This window comes from Anthonomus grandis, chromosome 2 (genome assembly GCF_022605725.1).
Source record: "Anthonomus grandis grandis chromosome 2, icAntGran1.3, whole genome shotgun sequence".
Taxonomy (NCBI): Eukaryota; Metazoa; Arthropoda; class Insecta; order Coleoptera; family Curculionidae; genus Anthonomus; species Anthonomus grandis.
In genome coordinates, this window is record NC_065547.1 from 29,200,794 (window position 1) to 29,223,758 (window position 22,965).

General features: G+C 33.5%; 1 protein-coding gene across 1 annotated transcript in view; it reads left to right on the plus strand.

Moving 5' to 3' along the window:
* Positions 1-22,965, plus strand: part of LOC126750743 (breast cancer anti-estrogen resistance protein 1) — a 183,014-nt gene that overhangs the window by 51,010 nt on the left and 109,039 nt on the right. The window contains exon 2 of the mRNA XM_050460459.1: positions 22,070-22,213. Within this exon, the coding sequence (XP_050316416.1) occupies positions 22,070-22,213 (144 nt within the window). The remainder of the gene's footprint in view (positions 1-22,069; positions 22,214-22,965) is intronic.

Genomic DNA, 22,965 nt, shown 5'->3' on the forward strand with positions numbered 1-22,965 from the left:
AAAAAAATTGTCCCCCTAAAATTGACAAGCATTTTTTAAATTTTTTTAAAAAAGGGCACCAAACCTTGCTGGACTATTTCGATGGGCCACCCTGTATAATAGTTTGTTCATATTATTAAAAAAAATATATGTACAGGGTGGCCAAATAAGAATGCGAGGTACTGTATCTGGGAAACTATTCATCGTAGAAGCTTGCGATAAAAAAATTTATTACTAAAATGGCCAAGAGAATGACCTGGAAAATATTTTCAAGTTTCTAAAATGGCCGCTAGGGGGCGCAACTGCAATCTTGAATCTAGAAAACTGATGTTTCTGTAAATTTTGCTGAATTAACCTAACAAAAAAATAGCTGATTATTAAAGTAGAGACTAATACGAACCTTTTTTATTTGAATAGTTTTGCTGTATCTCTAAAAATAAAGTGGTGGCGGGTGTTCAAAAGTTGGCTTAAAACACACCCTGTATACTAAAAACGCCTTAGCCGATTTTATCAAACTTGGGCTATTTTCATGTTTTTTTAGTTTTACATCTCGCCGCTAGAGGGCTTTTTTCAGCTTTCTGACACAAATGACTAATTTTCCCAACAAACTTAAATGCAATGGTATAAATTTTTTTATACAAAAAAATAGCTTAATGACGCCTAAATATGCTTGCGAAAACCGCATCTTAATATCTTCATCCTAACCTAAAATTTAGGCCAAAGAAAATTTTATATGGAAATCCCTTAATATTTATAAAAACTACAAAATAATTTATTTCGAATTTCTTTTATAATGTAAGTAGTGAATTTTAAAAAAATCCAAAATAATTAGTATAAAAAAATTAAAATTTAAGGGTATAAAATATTCTTTGGCCTATATTTTAGGTTAGGAACAAGATATCGAGTTGCGGTTTTCGCAAGATTATTTAGACATCATTTAGCTATTTTTCTATGAAAAAAAATCATATCAATGCATTTAAGTTTTTTGAGAAAATTAGTCATTTGTGTCAGAAAGCCGAAAAAAGCCCTCTAGCGGCGAGATGTAAAACTAAAAAAACATGAAATATAATAATATTCGTAGCTTAATAATAGCTCTTTTCAACTAGCCCAAGTTTGATAAAATCGGCTAAGGCGTTTTTAGTATACAGGGTGTGTTTTAAGCCAACTTTTGAACACCCCCCACCACTTTATTTTTAGAGATACAGCAAAACTATTCAAATAAAAAAGGTTCGGATTAGTCTCTACTTTAATAATCAGCTATTTTTTTGTTAGGTTAATTCAGCAAAATTTACAGAAACATCAGTGTTCTAGATTCAAGATTGCAGTTGCGCCCCCTAGCGGCCATTTTAGAAACTTGAAAGTATTTTCCAGGTCATTCTCTTGGAAATTTTAGTAATAAATTTTTTTATCGCAAGCTTCTACGATGAATAGTTTCCCAGATACAGTACCTCGCATTCTTATTTGGCCATCCTGTACTTAATGTGTGTAACATTAAATTTTATAATTAACCGATTTCTAGAAAATTTTGTATGTATTGATACTAATAAATACTTTTCTTGAGATTTGAGACAAGCCGCCTACATAACTTACTAATAGAGCCATCTCATACTGCTTTTTCATTCGAGAACTAATTTTTCTCATTTTCTTTACAACTCTCTAGCAAAGTAATATTAGTATTATTTCAAATTACAAGTCTTTTAAAAAAATCGCATGTATTATAGAAGGAACGTTTGATTCCAAATCTATGACAGTTCTTTTTTAATTTTTTGTTGAGCATTTAGAATTACTTATCATACAAATATTTTACTTTCTTGTTTTCATTCAGATGTAACATTGAGTTATGTAAAGTTTTTGTAGTTAAGATGCAACTTTTCATTCTTTTTTCTATATTGTGTGTAGATTTGTATATCAGTTTTATATTCTGTTTATTTTTTTCATTTCTCTTCACCGTTAGTTATATTGTATGTAATGTCAGGTTGGGCCTAAGCAGCCTGTAGCTGATCCCCTTAATAAATACTTTGAATTTCCGCTTATTTTGGGCAAACCATTAATGATAGCAAAAATCCGATTTTACTGGTAAATTATTGGCAAAATTTACTAAAAGTAGTACTTTTACCATCTCGGATTAATCATGATTTTTAGAAAAAAAAACCGCATTATTTGAAAACTATTGACGCTACTGAAAATCTGATTTTAATATCAAACTATTTACAAATATCTAAGTTTAACAAGAGGAATATCTTTATTTCTCCTTTATTGTAAAAAATATAAAAGATATTGCAAGGTTTTCGGGTTAAAAGTTTTTGTTACCCTATATGTTAAGGCAAGCCAATCAATTACCTTCTTATCATTCAGATTGGCTTATCATCTTACCAAAACCTCCAATAAATTTAAAGTTCTTAAGCTAAATTGCCACCAGTGACATGTGTCTTAATAAAACTAATACCCTTACATTAATATTTACATATTCTACCCCATATCTCAACATATAAAACCAAAAAAGCCCTTTATTAGTCATCATTGGATATTTTTCCTCTTAATCCGACTTTCTATACGTCGGTCGAAATTGCCTGCCGTCAGTTGAAGATAATAGGTGGATTCAAGATAATAACAGCTGAATAATTAAGTAGGATTATAATCCATTCAGTTTAAATTTCACATGCGACAGGCGCATATATGTGATATGATAATGAGGAAAGTGTAATTCTGGTTTGGTCAGTGATATAAGTATGGGCGTTACTAGGAAAGATCTATAGGGGAGGATCAAGACCTTTTGAATGAATTATGAAGAAAACGATACTATTCATAACTTACAGGGATTATTTCAAGATATGGTAAAATTACTAGTGTTACGTGCGGAGAATTAAATCAAATTTTGCGAGAATATTTTATTGTGGAAAGAATAATTGAATTAAAAAAATATGGCTGCGGCAGTTGAAAAAGCACTCACCTATAGGTGGCAACTGCTAACTTCTGGCACTTTGTGGTTGTCTATTACATCACACACGAACCTCTGCCGCGCGGCACATCGAGTTTTCAGATCTAGAGTCTAATATATACACAGGGTGTCCAAGATAAGGATTAACTGCATGGGGATCTCAGAAATGGTAGGAGATACGAAGTCGATTAAATTAGAGAAAAGTTGCGCAATTCGATCCTTAATTAAATACAGTTTCAACCATTTTAAAATTCCGAATATTTCCGGAGATATCCGGAAAAAAACGAAATTTAGCAAAATTATTTTTATTTTTTATCAGCTCTATTTTAACAGGTACCAAAAAACCGAAAACACTTTTTCATTGCCACTTTTTGCGTTTTACAATTTGGTGTATAAATAGTTTAAATTCGACGTTTCATCTCTGATTTATCATCACCAACTTTCATTTTTTATATGAACCGAAAAAAAAACTACACCCTATGTATAAAAGCCTATTTAATGACAATTACAACGATGTATCACACATAATATTTAAAAAAGTTTTATAGTCAAAAAGTCACTTTTTATGAACATTTGTTATTTGTGTCATAGTAGGCCATGAAGGAGCATTCAAAAAACATGTAATCGCTTACCCATATTAAAAAAGATCAAGGAATAACTAACTAAAGCATTTTGACATTTGCTCTCAGCTTTTACTTCGTTAAAGGTTCGTCTTTAAAAGTTTTTTTTTGATATAGAGTTAGTTTTTAATTAATTAAATTGCAACTTAAATAAATTAAAATACAAAAAAAACACTTATAAGATACGCTTAAATATTTATCCACAAACATTTTCCATGCCTAGATAAGCTCGTCTAACAGTTGAGTTTAGTACGTTTATAAGCATATCAGGGGTTATGCTATTAATGGCTTCGATTACTAATACTTGAAGTTCCTCTTTACGCTCAAAATTTCACCCATAGACATAATTTTTTAGATATCCCACATAAAAAAGTCAAAAGGCGTTAAATCTGGCGATTGTGGACTCAACTGCACATCACCTTATGTCGCAATGCACCCACTATGAAATTGTTGATTTATGTATTCTCGTACTTCTCTGAAATTATGAGCAGGCGCCCCATCTTGTTGAAACCAACAATCTCTAATTATTCCAAGTGGAAGGCTGTCTAGTCGCTCTTCTAAATCATTTTGAAACAAATTTAGGTACCGATTAGATGTCAGCGAACCGTTCATGATAAATAAATGGCCCTAATATGTTTGTACTAGCCTAAAATGCCTAGCCAAATATTAAAACCAAATCGATGTTGGTGCCAGGATTATTCTTTTTTCTCGTGGCTTTTCTTGTGACCAATGATGGGAATTAAAACGGTTAAAACTATCATCTATCATACTATCATCTGACCATATTACCTTGAAGGTACAATTAACGTCTTCTTGACTTTTTCTGGTGTACCATTCACAAAATGTCAGCCGTCGAGTATTATCGGATCTGAGACCTTGACAAACTCGATAATTAAAAGGCTTGTATTTGTTCTTTTTTAAAACAAAATGAGCCGTTGATTTTGGCACTCCTGTATTTTTTCTATTTTCCTTGTTGATTTTGTAGGATCTTCAACAACAGACTGAAATATTGTTATTTCTTTTTCTTCATTTATTGCCTTATTTTTTGCGGGCACAGGTTTTTTGAAAGCACCGTGTTCTTTGAGATTTTGAAGCAGTCACCTAAACATAGAACGACCAGGCTAGTTTCTCTTAGAATACTTATTTTTACACATGTTTGCAGCGGCATCACAATTTTTCCGACATAAGATATAGCACTCCACCATGTCCAGCTTTTACTCGTTTGACAACCCTCGTTCCATAGCGAAAATATTCAAAAAATACCGATACTTACCAAACTAAATTATAAACTACACTTGGAAAATTATACTAACATAAATTAATAAATAACAAAAACAAATTATTTTAAAAATTAAATTAATAATCTAAAAGTACTGAACACAATAAACGTCAAGAGAAATGTTTGAAATTAATTTGTTTATCTCGTCTCAATGAGTGGAAATTGTTTTTCCAGCGACTAATCCTGCAAGGCATACTGGCCAATTCTGTATTAATATAATTATATTAATAGTCATATTAATAAGAGGTAATTGCTAATAATTTTTGTTACAGTAAAAGCTGAGAGCAAATGTAAAAAAACGCTTTAGTTAGTTATTCCTTGCTCTTTTTTAATATGGGTAAGCGCTTAATGTTTTTTGAATGCTCCTTCATGGCCTACAATGACACCAACAACAAATTTTCAAAAAAGTTACTTTTTAACCATAAATTTTTTTTTAAATACTATGTGTGATACGTCGTTCTAATTGTCATTAAATAGGCTTTTATACACAGGGTGTAGTTTTTTTTCGGTCCATATAAAAAACGAAAGTTGATGATGATAACTCAGAGACGAATCGTCGGATTTAAACTATTTATACATCAAATTATAAAGCACAAAAAGTGGCAATGAAAAAGTGTTTTCGGTTTTTTTGTTATCTGTTAGAATAGAGCTGGTAAAAAATAAAAATAATTTTGCTAAATTTCGTTTTTTCCGGATATCTCCGGAAGTATTGGGAATTTTAAAATGACTGAGACTGTATTTAATAAAGGATCGAATCGCGCAACTTTTCTCTAATTTAATCGACCTCGTATCTCCTACCATTTCCGAGATCCCCATGCAATTCATCCTTATCTTGAACACCCTATATATAATAATATCAAAGAACGTAATTAATTAGTATTTGCGTGACACGTTCAACGAGAGTGAAAACTTAAGCACGTCTGTCTATTTTGTCCTGGTGGCGCTTGTACCCATTCAACTGCTACGGTACTACACGAAGGTTGCGAAACAAAATTAAAATAATTATATTTGGTAGTCCGGTGCCTTTGCCATTACTTAATAACATAAATAAATAATCCCAGAATATTACAATTTAAAATCTAAGAAAGAAAAGAAAAAATCACAAATAAGCGAATCCCCATTAGCTAGAATCTAAAAGATTAAAACACAAAACAAAAATAATTATTTTAAGAAGTTAGACAATTTTCCAAAAAGTTAAAAGCAGCAGTCAATTGTATTCTGTCTGGTGAAAGTTAGAAAACATTTCAGTTGCCTAGAAAATCTTTGCGACGCGACTGTCTGAAAGATTAATCCAATAGAAAGATAATTGTATTGACAAGTTTAAAAATTACCTAAAATGGCTAGAAGGGATCGTTAATTACCCAGTGAAGTAAAAAAATCTTATAAACGCTTATAGTTTTTCTCTCAAAAAAATCTGCTACCAAGTAATTAAAATATTACTTTAACTTACTAAAAGAAATAAACAAATATTTCTAATGTCTGAAAAAATGAATAATAATATACACCATCTTAAAGAAACAGAAAATTAATACTTTAAGTACCTGATCAAAAATTAATCTTTTTAAACCTTTTTCTAGGCAGTTAAACGTATTCACTGAAAAGATCCAGAAATTGATAATTCACTTGAACCCAGAGAAAATTAAAAATATTACTTGTGCTTTGAAAATAAATAATGACGTTAACTGCCTGAAAGGCTCAATGACATACCAGTATGATCCTGAACATCGAATTCGTACTAAAATAATGGGTTTTTCAGGCAAGTTGTTCGGCTTTTTAGTTTTTCATTTTAAGAATTTCAGTAACATTAGTTGATATGTCGTCGGACTTTGTTTCCTGTGGAAAACATCTCTGTATATATTTCTCATATATTCGAAAGTGGTTGATGCATTTAACCGTTTTTTCACCTAATTTTGACTCTATACCTAGAACTTCTAGAGTAGAACGAGATAATTCGGTGCGCATTCCGTTAGAGTACTCTTGTGGCCCTATTTATTAACTTTTCAGAAAGATTTTGTATTTTTGTCTCAGGCTTTATTTTAGTGCCAATATTTATTTATGTAACACACGATGGCGATGAGTAACCCAATCGACAATCAAAAAACCCAAGGTAGTTTTTTAGACCTTTTAAAAATCTATACACATTGTAAGTAATTGCGCTATTTTCAGCGATCAATCAATATAAACCAAAAGTCATGGAACTGTATTTAAACCTGGTTATGTTTATTTTAACATGTTATCAAGAATAAAAATAATATTAGGCGTTTTTTTATAGCTGCGTTACATGGAAGTATCAAAAACTTAGAAAATTAAAAAAAAATGTAATTTTTTATTTAAAAAAAAATTAATTTTTTTTTTTATATTTTAATATAAAAAAATTTATATTTTTAATAGGCAATTGAAAAAAAATGGTTTTTATTGGTGACTCTCCGTTTAAAATAACTTCGTCCTCGTCAACTTCCTCCTCTTTGTTTCTGAGTCGACATCTTTGGAAACAATAGGACGTCCATGTTTTCTTTTAGGGGCCGTCTTAGTAGCCGTTATTATGGCGATGTTTGCTTGCTTTTCAGCGTTTTTTTGTCATTTTACAACCCTGTCGATTTTCCTATCGGCAGCCAGTTGCTTTTTTGCCACTTGAACTTTCTTTCTGGCCTTGCCTTTTGTTCAGCGCGTAAGACTCCATCATCTCTGAACTCGTCAGATTTGCCACTGCGATTTTTTGCTGTACAAGCTGCAGTTTTTGGTAACGGCCAAATATTTCCAAGCGATGTGGCATCAGATACTTCATTATTCGTACTAAGGTCGAATTCCATTAGTTCTTCGTCGAAACACTTTTGTCAACAGAGAATGATGTGTAAAAACTACTTGATTAGATGGCAGTGCAAGTGTTTCTGAATCAGACTGCAGTGCAGTTGACGCCAAATTGGATAGTGCCATTGAATGAACTTTGTGGTTGGTTTAAAGGCTGCGATATTAACATCGTCTTCGAATGGACGATCAGTTACAGATGAAGCTAACACTTCATCTTCTGTAAAAATGTTAAAGAACTGTCGCTCTGAGTACACGTATAATATTCATGGACGAGGATCTTTGAGAATCGGCTTGGCAACGAGTTCAACAACATTTCCAATTGTCATCAAATATTGGGATTACGAAGCATCCACGCCTGCTTGCACACATTATCGTAATATCCTGTCACTGGGCTGAAAACACCTCTCCATGAGGCGGTGTCAACACATTGATAGTGTGTTGCTCATAGAAATCTTATTCTGGAATAGAAAAATGCGATTCGTGTATGTCGGGAATCAGGAAAGTCCTTTTGGCATTTCCTTTTTTGCCTTTTATCATTCGAAATATGTTCCATCAGTCTGCCAGCCCGATCCATTTGCATGTCCATTGCGTTCCCACTACCGTGCAAAAGAAATTTATCAGGGAATATTGCTTTTTCACCAAAATGTCTGGTTTAGTATGTTATATTTTCATCTCCACCTGTTTGTATTTGTCTGTCCCAATAGAGTTAATAGTTTTCATTTATTTATAATCCAAAAATTTCGTTTACATCACTTTATACAGTGCGAACGTAAAGGTTGGAATAAATTCATTTAAAATTCAGGGGTATGTTCAAAAAAAAAACGCTCGGACATGTCGATTTTTATTTTTAACTGCGGGTTTTCTTACTATAATTTTATGTATACAGGGTGGCCCAAAAATAAGTTACGGTCATCAACGTAATTTTTTTAAATGTAAACACTTATTTTTTATTTTAGATTTAGGTTCTACATCAAATTCTAAGTACATTTCATGTACCATGTCCTATACCTAAACTCGACCGTTGACGATTGAACACAATAAAAGGCTATTTTTGGAAGAGTTATTTATATCAAGCAACCTATCAGTTATTGTTTGGTTATTTACATTTGTGGTTGGTGTTTTTGATTGTTAACTTGTCACAATTTGTTGACATTAAATAATTTTGAGTGAATTTAGTTTGATTTAGATGCCTAAGCAAAGTTTTGCTTGTGTTAAGTTTATCAAAAGATAAAATTAAAATTTCAAAAAATGGTACGTCTTAGTGAGCGAGAGCGAATAGAGATTTTGATGATGATTGGTTATGGAAACAGGATGCGCACTCAGATGGAAGTCTGTGAAATTTATCATGCCAAGTATCCTGATAGGCCACGTATATCTCAAAGTACTGTCAGTAAAATAGAACAGAAATATCGGGATTTGGGTCATGTCAGGGATAATTATACGAAAGGTCGGTCAAATATATCAGAAGAGAAGCAACTAAATGTTTTGCTGGCAGTTGAAGAAGATTGCCATAAAACGACTCGCAATATTGCGTTAGAAAATCAGATATCCCAGACATCCGTCGTTAAGTATTTAGGTATAAATAAATGGCATCCTTACAAAGTTCAATTGGTTCATGAACTATAAATGAAGATGACCCAGATAGGCGTTTAGAATTTTGTGAGAGACTTATGGACTTGTGCCATGCTAATCCACAATTTTCAAAAAAAATTGTATTTTCTGATGAGGCAACGTTTTGTCTTCATGGTAGTGTAAACCGGCAAAACTGCTACAATTGAAATTGAAACATTTGAAAACTGCAACTACAATATTGGGCTACTGAAAATCCGCACTGGATGATGGAGTGCCACAGCCAAGTCCCTCAAAAAGTAAATGTTTGGGCGGGGGTGATTGAAAACAGGGTTATAGGGCCCTTTTTTCTTTGAATGATACTTGAATGGTGAGAGGTATTTAGAGTTTTTAGAAAATGACTTGGTTCCATGCCTTGCCACTTTATACCCCGATCCAGAAGACCCGGATATATTAGATAATTCCTTATGGTATCAGCAAGATGGAACTCCAGCCCATTACACTCGTCCCGTGCGCCAGTACCTGGATACCGTTTTCCCTGGACGTTGGATTGGTCGGAGGGGTGCAATTGAATGGCCGGCCAGATCGCCGGATCTGCCTCCTTTAGATTTTTTTTTTGTGGGGGTATCTTAAGTCCAAAGTTTATGTTAATCGGCCAAACAACATTGAAGACTTAAAAATTAGAATAACGGAAGAAATAAGATTGATAGAACCTTCTGTTATCGATAACGTTTTACAAGAATTTCAGCATCGACTGGAATATTGCCAAGAGGTTCGTGGCAGCCATTTTCAACACTTAATAAATTAATTAAAATATTTTTATGTATTCTTGCTTGATATAAATAACTCTTCCAAAAATAGCCTTTTATTATGTTTAATCGTCAACGGTCGAGTTTAGGTATAGGACATGGTACATGAAATGTACTTAGAATTTGATGTAGAACCTAAATCTAAAATAAAAAATAGGTGTTTCCATTTAAAAAAATTACGTTGATGACCGTAACTTATTTTTGGGCCACCCTGTATTCATAAAATTATAGTAAGAAAACCCGCAGTTAAAAATAAAAATCAACATGTCCGAGCGTTTTTTTTTTGAACATACCCCTGAATTTTAAATGAATTTATTCCAACCTTTACGTTCGCACTGTATAAACGTACAAAAATAAGCACCTAAGTAACCTAATACTTGTGTATGCCTATATATAATTATATTATTAAAGAAATCCGTCAATCTTTACAGTGTTTTGGATTCCAGCTCTTTCTTAAAGTTCTTTAAAGGAATAATGCGGCAATTATTGGTAGTACGGCAGTTTGTTTTTAATAAGACCTATTTTGTGGAAGATTTCACAATGTATCTTTTTGCTACATTATTATATCTTGTAGTCTATTTGCGCGGTATCATTTTTTATATCAACTAAGAAGATGCTCTATGTCCTCATGCCCCTCACCACACATACGGCCACTGGTACCAGTGATTTTCTCATCCTTATCAATATATTCGAGGTAGAACTTTGTCGGAATAACTTGATCTTGTAAGACGCACAAGATACTTTTAGTCTTTGGGCAGATGATAGATTCATATTAGCCATTTGCATGCGGTTGCGCCATCAATGTTATATCAGCACCTACCATACAATTCTTTCTGTTTCCATCTATTATGAAGCATGGAGATGGTGTATTACTATTATTGATCGTAACTAAATTTAAGAGACGATAAGTTTATATCTAAGCTAACGCTGCCTTGTGTAGCATTGAATTTGCTTCTTTACAGAAGAAATGCTTTCTGAGCAATTCATCCTGGTTTTGTGGCGGAGGTAAATGTCTATTATCCCTCTCTCACCAATGTCCTAGGCAGGTGATATCTTTGAATGCATGGTTTTGGATGAAGCGTGTGAGGGTTCGGGAAGCTATCTTTCATCATGTGGTTTCATCATAACGGGGAACAGAATAGCTATTATTTGGTTTTTAAGGCTGTGGTATTTCTGCGATTAAACTTTTTCATGAGTTGCTTTTTCATATCATCCACTGCAATTCCGCAAACCTGGGAGAATCGTAGGTATTTTAAGGTCTCGTATTTCTGCATAGCATCAACAGTTCCACCTCTCAACATCTTGGTAAGCTTGTGACCTTTGGATTCATGTCATTTTCCTTTTATCATACCGTTTTAGCTCTGATTTCATTGGAGTCATTCTCAATGCATCGGAGGTAGCTTTTGAGAACTTTCTCTGTCTTGGAGAATAGTTTCATGTCATCCATGCATATAAGATGAGTAAGCACGACACTGTGTTTAGAGCGGTTGAAAGAGGGTTGAGAGTGATACAGAACCAAAGGGCGCTTAGTGCATCTCTCTGAAAAAACCCGTTTTTGATTTTTATGGTAACTTGCTCATTCTGTATACCTGGATAACAAGCCATGTCTCCCATCCTTCCATCATACTTTTCAGCAATTTAAGTATTGTGGGCTCGATTCTGTACATGTCGAGTCATTGCAGGAACCATGAGTGGGGCACACTGTAGAAAAGCTTTTAATAATCGATGTAGCCTATGTAGAGATAGAGATCTTTCTTGGTTTTGCACCAGGGCGGCTAACTATCTTATCTAATCACGAGCTGTTCCTTGCATCCTTGAGAGCGCTTTCTGTAACTTTTTTATTTTTCTGAAAGCAGATCGTTTACCTGAAGATGTTCATATATCTTGTTGCAGAGAACGCCACAGAATCTTGTAAATAGTAGGCAAGCACGCAATGAGGCGATGTTTTGAAGGATCATACTCCACTGGTTGGTCTGTTTTCGAAGGGGGTACGTGACTTCTTTGGTGAAGAGAGGTGGCGCAGTTTCAGAGTTTTCTAGAAGATTGTTGAGGAACTAGCAGAGCTTGAGTCTTTTAGTGACCTGATTTTTTTATACCAGAAATTCTGTATTTTGTCGGGACTAGATATCTTTCTATTAATACAATTTTTAAGTGCTCCTTCTACGTCACTCTCCGTAATATTTTGGGGATTTAGGAGTGAAGCCTTTTCTTGGATTTTTTTATAATTTTAATTTTTCTTCTGATTAAGCCAATATTAATAAAGATATTTGTAATAAACATTATAAGTCAATGAATGTTAAATCCATTTATTTCTGATTTTGATATCTGAAAATTATCTGATTACTAACTTTACTTTCCACATAAAAATAACAAAAAATAAATACAAATTAATAAATACACATAAATTAAGGACATCTGCTAAAAAATAATGGTCGCATTGACGACGTTTAGCCAAAGACCTTCCTTCTTTTCTTTACGACGCGACGGTGAGATGCAGATGGTGCAACAACAAGAATCCTACTCCGGAAACGATTTTAAGATAAAAAAAGAAGCGGAGAATCGCCACCGTTTGTATTACAAATTAACATTTTTCACAATGCCATTCGGAGAACACCTTAAGGAAGACATTAACCTCCGAGACAACCGTCGATGAATCACCCTCGTGAATTCTTTAGCGGCTTATCTGTAATTTTTCAACGTTGTCCATAATGTGCTAAGTTAAGAAGTGAGATTATTTAACATCACAGAGTCCGTGAGTCGTTTGACCACCCCGGGGAGACAAGCCTTGTACCAGATAATCGGTGTTAATAAATATTAAGATTCTGTTTGAAGATTGCACAAAGTATTGCAATATTTTCACAAGACACACAGTAAATGGAAAAGTAAATATTTTCTTGAGTCGTTTGATCTAAACCGCCAATGCAAATGTTTTTTTTTTGGGTGTGAACATGAGATAAAGACAGTTTAAAAGGCTAATGAAGTTTTTTTCAATATTCTATTAATACGTATTTATATTCAATCAAATTCGCTGACGTTGCCGACGACTGTCCGGGCGCCACATTGCATTATCGCGCAATAATAAATTCATTAAAGGCTTCCATTGTTGCATTAAACTAGGCCATTAATTATAATGGTGATACGATAAACAAAAAAAAATCCAATAATATGCTGATGGGCGTATAAGAACTGATCCTGAATTATACTAATGGTTTTTAGGAGTCTCCCCATTGTTTCCAGCTTCTCAATTATTCCTACTCCTATGGAAAAGTATAAAGAAAGTAAAGTTGTCGATCCTATCTTGCTTAACACAAATTATGGAACCAATAGTTGTTGAAATAATGGGCCAAATTGAGTTCATCCATGTTTTAGATATTTTATCCAGTATCTTCATTTCTGCTAGTTTTTTAATCAAACTTTGACTAAAAAAGTATGTAATCAGTAATATTTTGTATCCTGCTTTAGCATAAGTACTAGCGTACAGGATCTATAAGTATTTTTGGAGTTTTGTGAAAGTGTGGTTAGGAAGGCGAAAACATGGTCAATTTATGCAACACTTGCAATGAATCTATACCAGACGGATCTAAAATAGTGGTTTGTGACAGCTGCCACATAGTTATGCACAACACGGAAGGGTGCACTGGGTTAAATGCATCAGAGCTAAGGGCTGTTGTCATTCAGAAACGAACTATGATGTATTTCTGTAAACCATGCAGAGAAGCATTTAAAAGCGCCCCAGCCCTTTTAAGACAAGTGGGAGAGCTAAAGAAAGAAATTGAAGTTATAAAAAGGGAGCTGGAATCAGTAAAAAATCAGAAGTGTAAGCATGAATCTGCTGAGTTGGTTACCGAGCAGTTATTCAACGAGATGCAGGAAAGATCAACTAGATCTAGAAATTTATTAATTTATGGTGCAAATGAGTCTAATCGAACCGATTTAACTGATAGAATCGAAGATGACAAGAAAACGTTACAAGATGTCTTTAAGCTGATGAAGGTAGATCGAGGACTCGATAAAGTTGAAAAAGTTCTTAGAATTGGTACTAAAAAGACAGGCTCATGCAGGCCATTAAAAGTGGTCTGTACTGAACAGGCTTTTGTTAAAGAGGTATTAAAAGTTAAGAAAAAATTGTCGGGGACTAAGTATACAGCATTAATCTGGATCAGACGATGATGCAAAGAGACCAGTTTAGGAAGGTAAAAACTGAGCTGCAAGAGAGGAATGCCGAAGAAAATGATAGTTACATCATTAGGTACATTAATGGATGTCCCAAGGTTGTAAGGAAAGACAGCCTGAGAGATAACACACGTAACACGAGAAAAAACTAGCCAATACCCCATTACAAATGTATTACCAGAATGTGGGAGGGCTTCGTACCAAAATTGCTGAGTTGAACTTAATGTTGGATTGTTAAAGTTATGATATTATTGTTATTATGGAGAGTTCGTTGAATGAGGAAATTTTTTCGGAAGAACTTAGTTGCTGTAATTACAGTATATTTCGTGCTGATAGAAATGTGCAGATTACATCAAAGAGTAGAGGTGGTGGAGTGGTAATACTGGTAAAAAATCACATACAAGCTTCAATCATTGAAAAGACAGAATCTCACTTTGAACAGCTGTTTTTGTTATGTAAATGTTCAGGATCAAGTTTTGTAGTTGGCGGTGTATATATTCCCCCAGGGTCCTCTGATGATATCTATAGTGATTACTGCATCACAATTGAAGAAATCTGTTCTATGTATCCTAGCACTAAGTTTTACATGATGGGTGACTTCAATTTGCCAGGGGTACATTGGTCAAATGCTCATAATGGGGTCCAAGTAGACTGTCCAACAAATTCACCAGCCGTGTTTTTAGCACAAATATATGGTTTTTTTAATATGTACCAAATGATTGATATGCCAAATAGCAGGGATGTGTTCCTGGATCTCCTGTTTACCAACGATAGCGCCATGAAATGTTTTAAGTCTCCAGATCCACTTTTTTGTGACTCAATTCATCATATTTCTTTTATCTGTAATTTTAGAGTAGACAACAATGTAATGTTGGATTCACTTAAAGTTGAGGAATTTTATTTTGATTTTAAAAATGGGAACTATCAGGGTTTAAATGATTATTTTTTTTTCTATAAATTGGGATACTATTTTAAATGATAGCGATATTAACATTATGGTGTCAGAGTTCTATAACATTTTAAATTTTGGTATACAGTGTTTTGTGCCTCAAAAAAAGTATAAGACATCTAGCTTTCCTCCATATTTTTCTACCGAATTAAGAAGATTGGTATTTCTCAAAAAAGTAAGCATAAAAAATACCAACTATCCCATGATGAAAGAGATTATCATGAATTTACCGTTCTGAGAGCTCAGTGTAAAAGGTTAAGTTAAGAGTGCTACAGAAATTATCTTGCTACTTTGAATGAGAACTGGACTAGTAATCTGAAAAATTTTTGGAAGTTCATTAATAACAAAAGAGCATCTAACATTGTACCAAGGGAAATGTTTTTAGATAATAGTGTTGCAACTGATGGTCAGCAGATTGTTGATTTATTCGCTACTCACTTTTCTGCGGTCTATTCAAATGCAAACACAACCCCACCTGAAAAGTCTTTTAGCGAGATTAATATTGACTGTCCTGTCATAAGTCTGGCTGAGGTGTTTGATAAGCTGGGGGCTTTGCCTAATAAGTTAATGATTGGTCCAGATGGAATCCCCAATATTCTTTTAAAAAACTGTCGATATGCACTATCACAGCCACTATGTAAACTCTTTAACTTGTCTCTTATTTCTGGAACATTTCCAGACATATGGAAGGAAGGTTATATTTCTCCTATTTTTAAATCAGGGTCGAGGGATGAGGTCAGTAATTATCGTAGTGTGTCCATAGTGTCGTCCATCCCCAAGGTTTTTGACAGCCTTATGTTTGCCCATTTAAATTGGCAATGTAGAGAAATTATTGTTGAGGAACAGCATGGTTTTAGAGGTGGTCGGTCCACTCTTACAAATTTACTCATATACCACAACAAGTTGTCAGATGCCTTGGAGAGGGGGTATCAAATTGATGCTGTATATACAGACTTCTCCAAGGCGTTTGACAAGGTAAATCATTTGTTATTAATTGAAAAATTGAGAAATGTAAGTTTTTCTGATAGATTGCTAAAATAGTTGCTTAGCTTTCTTAGTGATAGAAAGCAAGTGATTAAACTTGGTAATTTTATATCTAGGGTCATTGAAGTTTGTTCTGGAGTGCCACAAGGCGGACACTGCTCTCCTTTGCTATTTAGTTTGTTTGTTAATGACCTTAGGGATGTCTTGGAGTATTGTGAATTTTTAATGTTTGCTGATGACCTCAAACTTTTCTTGGTTATTATGAATGAACTTGATATCAGCCTCTTACAGAAAGATCTTGATGGCCTTTCTCTGTGGTGCCAAAATAATTTGTTGGATTTGAATATTAATAAATGCTTCCAAATTTCATTTCATAGGAAAAAAAGTAGGATACCATCATTTTACACAATTAACGGCCAGAAACTTCAATTAAAGGATGTTGCTAAAGATTTAGGAATACTGTTTGACACGAAATTAAACTTCTGCAATCATATAGACCAAATAGTAGTAAAAGCTAATAGAATGTTGGGTTTTACGCTTAGAAATTATGAGGGGTTATCATTGCAGGCTGTCAAATCTGTATATGTGGGATAGGTACGATCACAGCTTGAGTATGGCTCAATTATCTGGACTCCCCAGTATAATGTCTATAAGTCATTACTGAAGAGTGTGCAGAACAAATTTTTAAGATATTATAACTACATGTTTAATTTGGATCTTATTGCTAATCATGATTATTCCCAAATATTGAATTATGTTAAAGTTTTGTCTTTGGATAAAAGAAGAATGTTTGACATCTGTTTTATCTATAAGTTGTTGAATGGTATTATATCCTGTCCGGATTTACTTTCCCAGGTTAAATTTTCTATTCCTCAGAGAACACTTAGACAAAATAATTTATTTCATATTGGGTTCCATAGAACCAATTATGGTAAAAACTCTTTTTTGGTGGGATCTCTAGATTTTTTGGATCGGGAGGAGAGGCTAGATGTTTTTGGCAATTCATATGGGTCTTTTAAGGGTAGTTTAATGAAAATTTTGAATACTTAGTATTGTTCAATTACTATTTTTAATTAATATGTTGTTTGTTGGGTAAACCAAGTGAGAATTTATGTTCTAATCTATTAGTTAATACAAAGACATTTTTTTTTTTGTTTATTTACTTTAGAGTCTTTTTTTTTTAGTTAAGTAATTTAACTCTTAATAGTTTAAGTAAGGATTATTAATTATTGACATAACTGTATTTTATAATTTATTTTTTTTGTAATGGGGGTTTCCCGCTTAATTAATAAAAAAAAAAAAAAATATGCCAACAATTCTTCGAATAAAATAAATTTTCGAATGCTGTTATGTGTGACAACCGGCTGAATATTTTTTGTGACACACAACAGGCACCCCAGAATATAGAGTCATCCCTATAACCCAGCCCTACCAAAATCCTTGCCTTTCTTTGCAGTCCAAATAGTCTTTGAACACATATGTAGCATGACACCAAACAAGTACATCATATGAAAGTTGGGCATGAAAAGTTGTAGATTAGATATTTTTTAATACATTTTGGGATACACTGTCTGCAAGACGGCGAAGAACGTACATGTTTTTATTTAACTTTTGAGGCTACCCATTCAATGTGTAAATTCCATTATGTTGAGGGGTCAATGATTACCAAAAAATTTGGCATGTTGGACTTGATCATTAAAGCTGTCTTTTCCCTTTCTAACATTAACCTGTTCGATACAAATTATCTATCAGCCATCTCCTGTGCCTTCAAGAAACCGAAAAGAGAAGCTTTTAGGGCACTTCCAGTAACAGAAATGTGTAGAATACACTGGGCCCACAAGGGACAGATCATTAATAAAAATTAAGGAGCGAATAAAATTAAGAGAGGCTCGAAAATTGAACTTTGAGGCATACCAATTTTTATTTTCTACTTTGGTGACTCCAAACCACCATACCGAAACTCTCTGATACTTGTCAGTTAAATAAAATTCCAAAAATCGTATACTCTTTTGATTAGAATTATAGAGCTTATTTAGAAGATTAGATGGTTGACATAGTCAAAAGCTTTCCTGAGGTTACAAAATAGAACTATATTATAACATTGCTCATCAAAAGCTTCCTTTACACTAACTATTGTATTAAGTATACCTTGTGTTGTGTTGCTGTTCTTCTTGAACCGAAATTGACTCCATTCTCCTCAAAGTACTGTACCATCTAGTCAGACAAACATTTTCAAGAATTTTTGATATAATCCTATACTTTACTGCATCATCTAGACTTTCCTGAAAGATATGACCTTGAATACAAGGATACAGAGTAATAAAACCTTATTAAGTACGCAAAAGGGGTACCGGGTACCTTCCAATAATGTATACCACTTCCATAGTTTACATTGCGAAAGTATTTTTGTTACGGATTGCAGGTTTGTCCGATTTTGGGTCAGTTTATGAACTCTCTATTGTTATCCATCGGAGATTCCAGATTACCAGGCGGGAGCATAATAAAGTTTAAGTTATCCGCCAAATTAGCAAATTATAGTAACTATTATTCCAATTTGTGTTACATTTAAACATCGCACCTACCTGTATCTTGCTTGTAGCGTTCGAACCCTACCTTGTTTTCTCGCTTTATTCATTACCAATTCAAATCAACGCTTTATTCAAGTACTAAGTTTACGAACGACCTTGGATGATCACAAAACTCTTGGAAATTTACCTTTTATTACTCTCTACCTTTTTGAAATACAGTATAGCTATTTAGACAGTTTCTCGACGATCTACATTTTTTTATTAATTCTATGAAAAGATATGTATGAAGCAAATTTGATGGCAAGGTCTTGTTCTACAAAAATAGTATCTATTAATTTTTATGTACAATTAATGATGTTTAAGATATCTGAGCTAAGAAGAGTTTACGCGTAGTGACTAAGATATTTTCTTCCACTCTCTCAATTTCTGGCGTTCCTGTGAAACAATGTAGAGTGTGTGTCAGCCAAATGGAATAAATTAGCTAATAAATCGATGGGAGCGTGTTGGAAAAAACGCTCGAACACGTCGATTGGTTTTTATAGTTGCGCATTTTTTTTTCATAAAAACTTTTTATACAGGGTGTATCGGATAACGGTGGTCAATACCAACTTGCTTAGTTTAAACATAACACCCTGTATGTTAATTAATTTTTAAATTCCTCAGATCATTTTTGACATAAATGTATACAATGTCTATCTTTGACTGTTTCGGACATATTAAGTAAAATTCAAAAAATAACATTTAGAAATGAATTGAATTGAATTCAAATTCAATGAATTGAATTGAATTCAAATTCAAATTCAAATTCAAATTCAAATTCAAATTCAAATTCAATTCAAACATTTAGAAAAGAAAATTATTTATTTTTCAAGATTCTCTACAACTCACTTAATACTTCTTGCCCATTTAGGTCTTGTTAATGATAAAGCAAGCAAAAACTATTTCAGCATTCCTTTTTATTGATATAAGAATAAAAAAAACTAAAAATTGTTGTTTACTTTGGTTTAAAATGCCAGACTTAATGTTGACTCATGTTGCATGACAAAAGTAGTCGTCAGTGCTATAGTCGTTTGAATTTCATTAACTACAAGCCAAAAAAATGGTTTATTTAACAGAAATGCACAAAATAACAATTCTACAGATGATTGGCTATGGAGATAATACACGGACGCAAATGGAAGTAGCTCGCTTATTTCACGAAAAATTTCCAAATTTGCCGCCTTTAACCCAAGGGACAATTAGTAAAATAGAAAAGCGATTCCGCGAGCTAGGCCATATTAGGCAGGTAAAAAAAGCAGCTGCCAATGCAATAAGTGAGGATACCAAATTGGCTGTTATGCTTGAGTTTGAGGAACACCCACATACATACTCGGAAAGTAGCCCTAGTACTCGATATTAGCTATTCATCAGTTATTAGAATATTAAAAGAAAACAAAATACATCCCTATAAAATTATACCCACCCAGGAGCTTACGGAATACGATTTTGACAGGAGAATGTATTTTTGTGAACAAATGATGGCAATGTTAGGCAGCAATCTGATCCAATTAGAACATGTTATTTTTTCTGATGACTGCACCTTTACTCTTCACGGTCATGCCAATCGTCAAAATTGCCGCTATTGGTCCAGGGAAAATCCTCGCTGGACGAGAGAAGACAATACTCAATACCCTGAAAAGGTTAACGTGTGGACAGGAATTATTGAAGATCAGATCATAGGTCCCTTTTTTATTGAAGGCAATTTGAATGGCGATAATTATTTAGAATTGCTTCAAAATAATGTAGTGCCAACGTTGGCCAACTTGTATCCTGATCCAGGAAACCCACAAGTTCCAGCGAATATGATATGCGTTCAACAAAATGGAGCACCACCCCACTATCAAATAAATGTCCGGCAGTACTTCAACCAAATATTTCCAGATCGGTGGATCGGGAGGCGAGGATCGATGGAATGGCTAGCACGGTCTCCCGATCTGACGCCATTAGACTTTTTCTTATGGGGATATGTGAAAACTATTGTATACAAAACTAAACCCACTGACTTAGCTGACTTACGAAGACGAATAACCTTGGCAATTAGATCGATCAGACCTGAGATGTTAAGAAACGTTAGAAGAAATTTCTATTTACGGGTAGGTATTACGGGTATGCCAAGACGTTCGTGGCGAGCATTTTGAACATCTCCTACATTGACATTATTGTTTAGATTTGTATTATGTATAAGTTTTTAAATATGTTGTAACAATTTTCGGCAAATAAATAATTTTCTTTTCTATAATATATATATTATAATATATATATATTTATAATATATATAGAATATAATATATATTATATTCTATATATATTATAAATGTTCTTATTTGAATTTTACTTAATATTTCCGAAACAGTCAAAGATAGGTATAGCACATTGTATACAAAATATGTCTTACATGATCTGAGGAAACTAAAAATTAATTAACATACAGGGTGTTATGTTTAAACTAAGCAAGATTGTATTGGTCACCGTTATCTGATACTCCCTGTATAAAAAATTTTTATGAAAAAAAATGCGCAACTATAAAAACCAATCGACGTGTTCAAGCGTTTTTTCCAACACGCTCCCGTCTATTTATTAGCTAATTTATTCCATTTAGCTGACACACTGTATAAGAAATAACCTTGACCACGACTTGTTTTACAAAAATAGTATCTACCAATTTTCTTTTTGAGATATCTGGGCCCAATGGAGTTCACTCTTATTGACTTTGATATTTTTTTCACTAATTCTATTTCTGATAGTCCTATTAATTATGTAAGAGGTAAAGTTGTTATCAGGTTTTACTCTTTCAAAAAAGGCATCGACCAATATACCTGGGGAATAAATGCTTTTTGAGATGAATATATTAAATAATTTTTAAGACATTTGGATTAATAAGTTTATAGAAATTTTCATTAAATAGTATTGGATTCCTAATTACATACTTATATATCCTTATAAACAAATTATTTTGCTAGGACAACAAACCGATCAGAAAAATATAAGTTTAAAAAGCACCCTCTTTACGATTTTTCGCTGCATCTGGTCCCTATATAACTTAATAAAAGACCCAAACCATCTGCCTAAAATTTCATCGGTTACCCTCAATTTTGTCCACGTGTCAATACAAAATTCGACGACCCTAACAAATTAGCCCTTACAAAAGGGTGTTTTTTATTAGGTTTTGAAGCATCAAATATCAACAATACCTAATTTTTTAAGTCTTTTGTTTGCACCATCGTCCAAAAATACCCATTTAATTTCAGATCCCATTTAGTCCCAGCGGGTCAACTCAGGTAGACATAAACCTTTTGGTGGGTGCTACTGATAAAATAGGACGGCTTATGCTCTCGCGGCACACTTTGACCGCCGTTCACATCTGGACAGAAATTAAAATTTTTTTTTTTTTCAGCACTGTTTGGCCAGGGCCCTTTACGATAACATTCCAGATGCCCCCGATGAATTGGCGTTTCAGAAGGGCGACACCCTGGTTGTATTGGAGCAGAATACTGCCAATATTGAGGGATGGTGGTTGTGCTCTTTGAGAGGCAGACAGGTAAAAATAGTTATTATTATTTATTTTCTTTTTGCGTCTTATTAGCTTTCGCCCGTATTTTTTTCGTATCCTAGTAAAAAAACACTTCAGTTCCTTTCACTCAGGCGCTATTTAGGAAGAATCATTATTGTTGAATTCATCGATACTAAAAAAACACTTGGCCATACACGGCCAAACTTGGCACATAATCCGGGTCAGATTGAAGCTTGCATAAACAATACAACGTAAATTCGTGGTGGAGTTGCAGAACACTGTCAAGACAATAGATCGCTGCAAACGTTAAATACTAGTTTAATTGCAAAAATGGACAAAAAATATAATATTGATCAAGACAAAAAATTTCATCCTAATCATAGGGAGTGCATTTAGAAGGGTTAGATACACCAGACCAAATAATAGGCAATATTAACTCTTTAAATGATATCTCAGATTTAGCATCTGAAATCAAATATATTACCAAGTTAATAAAGCAACGCAATAACAAAATTGACCTTGTGATTAAAGTTTCCCCCGCACTTCGTAAGCGCCTTCTAGGAATGGGATCGATTTATGTTGGATGGAGCAAGTCAGTTGTGGAGGACTATCTGCGTGTCATTAAATGTCTTCGATGTTGTGAATATGGTCACACCGTAAAAGACTGTTGCGAACAAAAAGACGCTTGTTCCAAATGCGGAAAAAATCATAAATTGAAAGAATGTATTTCTGAAGAAAAAATGTGTATTAATTGTGTTAAATCAGGTTCTCATAACAAA